General features: G+C 44.8%; 1 protein-coding gene and 1 long non-coding RNA gene across 6 annotated transcripts in view; one reads left to right on the top strand and one right to left on the bottom strand.

Moving 5' to 3' along the window:
* The window catches only part of itpr1b (inositol 1,4,5-trisphosphate receptor, type 1b), a 121,669-nt gene that overhangs the window by 14,885 nt on the left and 96,784 nt on the right, over positions 1-10,000 (bottom strand). For all 4 annotated transcript variants that reach the window (XM_060857517.1, XM_060857520.1, XM_060857518.1 and 1 more), the window contains 6 exons: positions 6,805-6,980; positions 5,383-5,547; positions 3,935-4,124; positions 3,676-3,771; positions 2,826-2,959; positions 2,101-2,266 (listed from right to left, as the gene is read on the bottom strand). In XM_060857517.1, coding sequence (XP_060713500.1) covers positions 2,101-2,266; positions 2,826-2,959; positions 3,676-3,771; positions 3,935-4,124; positions 5,383-5,547; positions 6,805-6,980 — 927 coding nt within the window. The remainder of the gene's footprint in view (positions 1-2,100; positions 2,267-2,825; positions 2,960-3,675; positions 3,772-3,934; positions 4,125-5,382; positions 5,548-6,804; positions 6,981-10,000) is intronic.
* On the top strand, positions 1,682-8,087 carry LOC132837732 (uncharacterized). Of its 2 annotated transcripts, none has more exons than XR_009647580.1 (3): positions 1,682-1,876; positions 2,159-2,280; positions 8,075-8,087. It is a non-coding gene; the product is annotated as an uncharacterized LOC132837732 (long non-coding RNA). The 2 variants fall into 2 exon arrangements; XR_009647579.1 differs by lacking the exon at positions 8,075-8,087 and adding an exon at positions 6,512-6,642.

Genomic DNA, 10,000 nt, shown 5'->3' with positions numbered 1-10,000 from the left:
AGAAGGGAAGGAAGTAGTCAGTATTAAAGTGAGTCTTGTGCTGTGTGTGTGTGTGTGTGTGTGTGTGTGTGTGTGTGTCATATGTAAGTTTGGGTGATGGATCTTGTGACCGTTACAAAGGATATTTTTGATCTGAAGGACAGCGGACGGTGGCGTGAGGTTGCATCATCGGCAAACTGTACTTGGGGAAAAAACCCATCATAGAACTAAAGCTTATAAAAGGTTTTGACGGATGCAGCAGGAAGTTTTGTGCTGTTACCATATTTGGTATAATGAAACGCCTCCAGGCAACAACTTAGTACAATCCCAGAGAAGTGTAGTTTCAGTAATAACACTCATGATTCATGCTTTTGGGCAAATCATTAAACCATGACCTGCACACACCCCCAGTGCACTTCTAACATGATGAAGCCTGTGAGCGTGTGTGTGTGTCTGAGTGTGTGCGTTTGTGTGAGTGTGTGTGTGTCTGAGTGTATGAGTGAGTGAGTGTGTGTGTGTGTGTATGAGTGAGTGCGTGTGTGTATGCATGTGTGTGTGTGAGAGAGTGTGTAAGTGTGTATGAGTGAGTGTGTGTGTGTATGAGTGTGTGTGTGTCTAAGTGTGTATGAGTGAGTGAGTGTGTGTGTCTAAGTGTGCATAAGTGAGTGTGTGTGTAAGTGTGTGTGTCTAAGTGTGTATGAGCGAGTGTGTGTGTGTGTGTAAGTGTGCGTGTGTCTAAGTGTGTTTGAGTGCGAGTGTGTGTGTGTATATGAGTGAGTGTGAGTGTGTGTGTATACTGTAAGTGAGTGTGTGTGTGTATAAGTGAGTGTGTGTGTATGTGTGTGTGTGTACAGTATGTATGTGTGTGTGTGTATGAGTGAGTGTGTGTGTGTGTGTATGTGTTTGTGTGTACAGTGTGTGTGTGTGTGTGTATGTGTATGAGTGAGTGTGTGTGTGTGTGTGTGTATGTGTATGAGTGAGTGTGTGTGTGTGTGTGCGTGTGTGTGTATAAGTGAGTGTGAGTGTGTGTGAGCGTGTGTGTGTATAAGTGAGTGTGAGTGTGTGTGTGTGTGTATAAGTGAGTGTGAGTGTGTGTGTGTATGTGTGTGTGTATGAGTGAGTGTGAGCGTGTGTGTGTATAAGTGAGTGTGAGTGTGTGTGTGTGTATGAGTGAGTGTGAGTGTGTGTGTGTATGAGTGAGTGTGAGCGTGTGTGTGTGTGTATGAGTGAGTGTGAGTGAGTGTGTGTGTGTATGTGTATGAGTGAGTGTGTGTGTGTGTGTGTGTGTGTGTGTGTGTGTGTGTATAAGTGAGTGTGAGTGTGTGTGAGCGTGTGTGTGTATAAGTGAGTGTGAGTGTGTGTGTGTGTGTATAAGTGAGTGTGAGTGTGTGTGTGTATGAGTGAGTGTGAGTGTGTGTGTGTGTATGAGTGAGTGTGAGCGTGTGTGTGTATAAGTGAGTGTGAGTGTGTGTGTGTATGAGTGAGTGTGAGTGTGTGTGTGTATGAGTGAGTGTGAGCGTGTGTGTATAAGTGAGTGTGTGTGTGTGTATGAGTGAGTGTGAGCGTGTGTGTATAAGTGAGTGTGAGTGTGTGTGTGTGTGTGTATGAGTGAGTGTGAGCGTGTGTGTATAAGTGAGTGTGAGCGTGTGTGTGTATAAGTGAGTGTGAGTGTGTGTGTGTATGAGTGAGTGTGAGTGTGTGTGTGTATGAGTGAGTGTGAGCGTGTGTGTATAAGTGAGTGTGAGCGTGTGTGTGTATAAGTGAGTGTGAGCGTGAGCAAGTGAGAGAAGACACTCCTCCATGGTAGCAGCCATGACTAAACCTTCTGGGAAGAAAGGAGAGTCTCATTGTTTACAAGGTTTGAGTGAAAACAGCTCATTCTGCGCCTGCTATTCGGGTGAGTCGCTTAATAAGGTCTAATGATCCGCTTCACGGCGGTCCCATAGCATCATGTACACAAGTTTACAAGAAATTCTGAAGAAGTGCTTTCTCACTCACACACACACACACACACACACAAGTTCACCCGGCTATGGCTCATTTCATGATGTAAGCTGTTCCACTTTACTGTTCATCATTAATGTTCTACCAAAGCAGGACCTCGCATGTGCGTCTGCTCACCACAGATAAAGCAGGTGGTCTTAAGGACCTCTTCTTTCTTCTGCTTTTCACTCCTCAGATCAGCAAAGGTGTCGATAATCACACCGAAGATCAGGTTTAGGACGATGATGATGACCATGAAGAAGAAAAGCAGATCGTAGATCACTCGGGCTGCAAACAGAGGCTCCTGAATGAAGAGAGGTGGGAAAGTGAACGCTAATATTAAGCTTTTCTTTATTTATTTATTTTTTAAAAGAAGCAAAATTATTTCCAAACAGAACGATGCGATGTGAAGCTCGAAATGAGTAAAAAAAAACACCTTAAAACATACCGGATCTTCTATTAGGTTTATAACAACCTCATGGTCCCTCATCTTATACAGAAGGACTTACAGAAGATCTACTCACTTGACTGGTATTTATGTATAAATCTAATCTAAAAGCCTGTTACAGAGCTGTGTAGCTCTGTTAATGCTCATGACAGTGATGACTAACACTGCAGTGTTAAGAAACAAAATGGCTTATTAACCAACCGTAACAACCTGATTTCCCCACATCGTTAAAATAAAGACGGTTTAAATGAACACGCCCTCCACCGTATTTAGCGATTCGACACGTTTTACACACTATTCTAGGTAATGTTTGTGAAAGCGCTGTGGTTAGGAGGTAATGTATATGTCAGTAGTGTTTGTGTAGAGGGCAGTGAAGGGTGTGATTAGGCGGAGGCCTGCGTTTGATGTGTCGCACCTCTTTAGAAGGCTTTCGCAACACGTCCCCGACTCCTCCGCCGCTACGGAGGCCGTGGCTGAGCACGGTCACGATACACATGAGCAAAGAGTCGCACGTTCGCTCCTTATCCTCCACCACCAGTGCTGACACAGCTACGGCGAAACACACACACACACACACACGTATAAATGGCATGTCGGAACCTGTACATACCAAGCATACCAGTACACAAGTGGTCTTAAACATATAACACACACACACACACTCCTAATTTAGACATGCGTATAAAGACAAGGTGCGCCGCTATCGCCTTTCTGTTCTGTAAAGACGGGAGTGAGCGAGAAGGAAAGACAACAACATGCACGCAGTCCTCGTTTATATTTTAAGTGGCTCGATGAAGAAAAACCTTTTTTTAGTGCCTCAGGTTTTATCACATTTATTTACATTTCTAAGACGAGCTGACAGGAGGTCTGGCAGCTCTAAGTAAAAGGTCAAACATGACACTGAGAATAAATCTAATTACACTGCAGGAGACACACACACACACACACACACACACACACACACACACACACACACACGTGGTATCCACGTGCTGCAGCACCGGTTCAGACAGGTCAGATCACATGATCACACAAACCCTGGCAAGTCCTGGTCTGATTAATGAACCCAGGTCAGCTTTGCTCCTGTGACCTGCTCGTTAAATGTCGTTCCTCGAGTCACTCCTCCTGATTTCCTGCGGCACAATTAACCTTCGACCCCTTGTGTCTAACTCCCGTGTTCACGACGCCGTTTATGGGATGTGACTAAGTGACAATAGGGTTTTTGGTGAAAGAGATGAAATACTTTGTGAAGTGAGCGTGCTTACGTTCCACCGTGGCCTCCGCCGAACAGTTCTCACCACCACCTTCTTTCTGACAAACTCCACCTGACAGGAAGTCGCTCGTCATAGTAGAGGTTTGATCTGTTTGATCGACGAAACAGCCGACGGTAAACAAAACACACTTAAACAAACACATCTACTGTCAACAAAATGAACGTACAGATCGTGCGAGATGGCGTCCGATCTGAAACACACCGGTCTGATTTTAGTAATTAAGTTAATCGTGTTCTCTCGCTGTCCGTACCGAGTGTTTTATTCGGGATTCGGTCGACGTTCAGAATGAAGTCGTCCTTGAAGATGATGTAGCCGACGATGGAGAACAGGTACACGAGGATGAGCGCGAGCACGGCGGTGAGCACGATAGACCGCCCGTTCCTCGTCACGCTCTTTATGACATTCAGCAGGGTTTCCTCTCGGTAGATCAGATCAAACAGCTGGACAGAAGAAATGATGTGGGTGTAATTTGTAGGGGCAGGTATTCATGTATATGTGTTTGTATAGTGTTGCTTTAGAGAGAGAGAGAGAGAGACAGAGAGAGAGAGAGAGAGAGAGAGAGAGAGAGAGAGAGGGAAATAGAGAGATAAAGAAAGGGAAAAAGAGAGAGAGGGGGGGAAAAGAGAGAGAGAGAGGGAAAAAGAGAGGGGGGGGAAGAGAGAGAGAGAGAGAGAGAGGGGGAAAAAGAGAGAGAGAGAGAGGGAAAAAGAGAGAGAGAGACAGAGATAGAGAGAGGGAAAAAGAGAGAGAGAGAGAGCGGGAGAGAGAGAGAGAGAGAGAGAGAGAGAGAGAGAGAGAGAGAGAGAGAGGGAAAAGAGAGAGAGAGAGAGAGAGAGAGAGAGAGAGATAAAGAAAGGGAAAAAGAGAGAGAGGGGGGGAAAGAGAGAGAGAGGGGGAAAAGAGAGAGAGAGAGAGAGAGAGAGAGAGAGAGAGGGAAAAAGAGAGAGAGAGGGAAAGAGAGAGAGAGACAGAGATAGAGAGAGGGAAAAAGAGAGAGAGAGAGAGCGGGAGTGAGAGAGAGAGAGAGAGAGAGAGAGAGAGAGAGGGAAAAGAGAGAGAGAGAGAGAGAGATAAAGAAAGGGAAAAAGAGAGAGAGGGGGGGAAAGAGAGAGAGAGGGGGGAAAAGAGATAGAGAGAGAGAGAGAGAGAGAGAGAGAGAGAGAGAGAGAGAGAGGGAAAAAGAGAGAGAGAGAGAGAGAGAGAGAGAGACAGAGATAGAGAGAGGGAAAAAGAGAGAGAGAGAGGGAAAAATGAGAGAGAGAGAGAGAGAGAGAGACAGAGAGAGAGAGAGGGACAAAGAGAGAGAGAGAGAGAGGGAAAAAAGAGAGAGAGAGAGAGAAAAAAGAGAGAGAGAGAGAGAGAGAGAATTAGAGAGATAAAGAAAGGGAAAAAGAGAGAGGGGGGGGGAAAGAGAGAGAGAGAGAGGGAAAGAGAGAGAGAGACAGAGATAGAGAGAGGGAAAAAGAGAGAGAGAGAGAGCGGGAGTGAGAGAGAGAGAGAGAGAGAGAGAGAGAGAGAGAGAGAGAGAGAGAGGGAATTAGAGAGATAAAGAAAGGGAAAAAGAGAGAGGGGGGGGAAAAGAGAGAGAGAGGGAAAAAGATAGAGGGGGGGGGGAGAGAGAGAGAGAGAGAGGGAAAAAGAGAGAGAGAGAGCGGGAGTGAGAGAGATAGAGATAGAGAGAGTGTGTGTTGAATTTACCAGAAGGCTGTAGAAGAAGACATGTACAAAGACCCCCAGGATGCAGATGATGAGGTAGAGGAGGTGATAAAGGAACTCCACATCCATGACCATGGCCTTATAACCCCGAGTGAACGTCCCACGGTTTCCCACAAAACTCATCAGGAAGATCACCTTATTGAGCACCTTTTACAAGCACACACCAAAAATGTGACTGCTGAGCAAAAACAGAACAGTTAGTTTTAATTATTTAAAAGATCCTAATTAAGAAAGGCTGAAGGGATCAGAGTGTTCCACACACACACACACACACACACACACACACACACACACAATGTGTACTACAGTGCAAATCCCTGCAGACTAAACTGTTTATATTCCACTTCATCTCAGCCGGTCGTTATGTGCGCTGATCAATCACTTTCAGTTACACTAAGGAGTGACGGACAGATAGAGAGAGAGTTATTGTACAGAGACCCTTAGCTAGGTCAGCTTAGCTTAGCTTAGCTTAGCTTAGCGTCTGTTAACACATCAGTAGAAGTTATTCGTCCAGGAGTCGGAGTGTTGAATCGTACATTCAGCTACAGAGGTGGAAATCACAACACATCATTTATGTAACACCGAGTTCTGTTGACATGACTGGTCACTAGGTGGGAGATACGACACAAACGTCGTATCGGGGTTCAAAAACTCTGCAGGATACGCAACATAACGCCAAACCACAATATAGCGATACTGTAGCGTCGCGTTTAAATAAATCCCTTTAATTATTTATATAATGTCTACCGAAAACCGACGGATTCTATATTTAATAAGGAAACGATTTCAGCGTCGAGTTTAAGTGCAAAATATTAACATGGAACCAGTCAGCTCCGTTACATTCGTTTACATTTCTTCTAAAAGATATGAGGATATCACAGAACAGTGTACTGTGGCATAACAAACACACACTTAATAAAGGCTTAAAACAATCATAACATAAAAAATAACAGCGTATAAAATTTATCTTGAATTTACAACGGAACAGAAAAGTCTGGGATTTCAGCCCAAAGAGAAGAGATGTGGTTAAATGGTATTTGTAGCCATGTCATCACTGGAGTACACTGGTGTGTGTGTGTGTGTGTGTGTGTGTGTGTGTGTGGGGAGACAGCAGGAGAACACTGGTGGCCTTTTCACTGGACAGGTTATGTTTTAGCAGAAGGGTGTGAAGACAGGGAGGAACAGTCTAATGACGCACTCCACACCTCAGCTCAACACAGAGTGCGCACAGAGAATGCAGAGGTTACTTTTACTTTTACACACACACACGCACGCACACACACACCCACCCACACGCACGCACGAACACACACACACGCACACCCACCCACACGCACGCACACACACCCACACGCACACGCACACATCCTTAAGAGTTTCATACACACATTTAGTGACACTCACATTGAACGCCCCCAGCAGGAACAGTGTGGGTTCGAGGCCCACAGAGAAGATGAGACGCAGGATGGTGGACGCGATTAGAGCTCGGATCCCATGAGGCTGCGGCAGCACAATTACAATGGCCAGAGACACCAACATGGCTGCCCACAACAACGCAGACAGATGAGGCTCAAGAGTTCCTGAAAGAAGGATTCACACACACACGCACACACACACACACACACACACACACACACACACAGACAGAACTTCAGACTCTGAACCCTGCTCTTTACACTCACAAATATTTGTTTATTTTGCATTTAAATATTCGAATAAAAACACCAAAAGATAAAACCACTTCTACAACAAACGCTGCTCAATGTGAACTAAACACAATTCTCTTGCATAAAATGAAGAGAATCACAATCAGACACGCTCTCGCGTCTTATTCACGTAAGTGAATGTCATCAGTCACTCGAGCTGTTACAGGTTCAGCCACGTTGGGTTTTCAGTGACGCATGCGGCTGAAATTGGAGCATGTGATGGAAAGAATAAAAAAGTGACCGTCGTGTTGTTTTGATTTTATCTGCCGAGTTTATTGGATTTTGCATCGACAAAACAAAACAAAACAAGACTGAACTTTCCACTTGTAAACGATCCTGACCCAACTCGTTTCTTCTTCTTCTTCTTTTTTTCTCTTTCTAGTTTTCCTGTTCCCAGACATCCTAATCTGAATTTACCCAAAGCGTGAGTCAGATGGCTGAACTGTACTTACGGAAAATAAAACAATAGAAAAGTTTGGCACGTGACGAGCAAAGTCTATTCCTAGGAACTCTCAATGTCTCATGGAGGGAGCCAAAAAAAAATAAAGAAAGAAATACAGACACGCACACACACACACACACGCACGCACACACACACACACGAGCCAGTGGATTCACCTGCTGAACATGCTCAGGCACATTCTAACCCCTGAGTTAAGGACGAGTTAATAAAAAGAGAAGGGAGTGAAAGCCTGATTACATAAAGCACAAAGTGTGATGGATTCAAAATGATGTGTGAATCTGTCTATCTGGCTTCCAGGACCTGCCCTAAACTATTTTACACACACACACACACACACACACACACACATCAGGGCCAAACCTATGTAAGTAAGTATGTACATGTGTAACTGAGTGGGAGGTAGAGGGTTAGTTGGATTTGTGGGATCTACAGAGAAGTAACATTTAAACCCCTAACTCCCTCCATCCCTTTCTCTTTCTCTCGCTCCCTCCCTCATCTCATGCAGAGATCAAATGACAGGTGCTGGTTACATAACGCAGGACACTAAAAATAGCGGTCGTCTGCTGAAAAATGCATGAGCGTCGGTCTGAGAAAGGAGAGGAGCTCCGGCCTAGAGGGCCTGCGGCCAACAGCACAGCCAGAGCCTCACGTCACAAGCTCACTGCCTACATCCATTCATCCTGTCTGACCACACACACACACACACACACACACACACACACACACACACAGAGAGAGAGAGCAGTGCCTGATGATGGTTCAGGGAAGGAAAGGCAGAGCTCACTCTTACCTCCTGAATTCCAAATGAGTCTCAAAGGCCCAGGGTGTTTATTCTAAATGTCTAAAACAAACACAGTGGAGATGGTGCAAGTTAAGTGTGATAACTATCTCTAAGACTACTGTGTACACAGAGCTGTGTGTATGTGTGTGTGTGTGTGTGTGTGTGTGTGTGTGTGTGTGTGTGTGTGTGTGTGTGTGTGTGTGAGAGAGAGAGAGAGAGAGAGAGAGAGAGAGAGATCTTACAGTAAGATTACAGGATGTAAAGGATTACAGTTTGTATCTACATAGTTCCTTTGTGTGTGTGTGTGTGGGGGGGGGGGGGGTTTTACTTTTCACACACTGACTGAACAGAAGAGCTAAACAAGATGCAACAATAATAAATAAAGGGATCTGAGCAAGGAATTAGGGAAGGATTCAGGGAATAGATGTAGGGCACGAAAAGTCTCAGGTTGAGACACGCATTTGGGTTGTACACACACACACACACACACACACACACATCACACACGCATCACACATCAGACACATCACACACACATCACGCACACACACATACACACACACACGCACACACATCACACACACATCACACACGCATCACGCACACACACACATACACACACACACACACACACACACACACAAACATACACACAGACACACACACACATACACACACAAACACACACACAGACACACACAAACATACACACACAGACACACACACACACACAGACACACACACATACACACAGACACAAACACACACGAACACACACACACAGGAATAATTGCTTACTATCATACACATGGTCTAAAACTGTGCAGAATCAAAACACACAGAGAAACAATTCTGACTAAAATAAAGAGAAGATCAGCTGAAAGAAAAGGATAAGTTGAGCAGACAACAGATAGGACGAAGCTTTGCTGTTAACACCTTCGAGTTTCATTTTGTCATTGAACCTGCACCGAGACGTGTGTTGTAGACTTCATGCAACGAGTTGCAACAATAATTTGTGTAAGAGAGAAAAAAAAAGGTGCTACTGAATGATTAACAAAAGGAGTTAAAACCCAAAATACCACTTCCTTAATTCCTCGGTAAACTTTGTTAATATTCAAGCTGCTAATACTAATATGATGACGAGACTAAATGATGGAGCTACAGATACACAGCTGCCTTATATTACAACACAACCTGCTTTTATACGTGTTAAAGATTTACTAGATTATTATAAAAAGGAGGCTGTTCTTCGTCGGATCTGCTTTTCGCTCAAGGTGACCTGAACTGTTGCTGTTAGCTGTGTGCAGAAATCTGGCTACAGAAGCCACGTGTAAAAGGCAACATGGCTGAAAGGATCGAGTCGACGACGAAGCTTTAACAAAAGAGAGCTCGCTGCCTGACCCAGGACTGAACAATACACAGTTTATAGCTCTCAAAGCGAGGCTTTTCACTTTAACACTGCGACTGCAACAATGGCAGAACTCATCTCTCTCTCTCTCTCTCTCTCTCTCACACACACACACACGCACGCACACGCACACACAGCGAGAGCGAAAGAAAGAAAACAACCGAAGATAAAGCGTGGATCAAAAGAAAGACGGAAATTGGGAACGTCGCAGCGGTAAAACGAAGAGCGAGAAAAGAGTTTTT

The sequence above is a fragment of the Tachysurus vachellii genome, chromosome 22 (genome assembly GCF_030014155.1).
Source record: "Tachysurus vachellii isolate PV-2020 chromosome 22, HZAU_Pvac_v1, whole genome shotgun sequence".
NCBI lineage: Eukaryota > Metazoa > Chordata > Actinopteri > Siluriformes > Bagridae > Tachysurus > Tachysurus vachellii.
The sequence above is the reverse complement of the archived record's forward strand: the minus strand, read 5'-3'. Positions and strand labels throughout refer to the sequence as shown.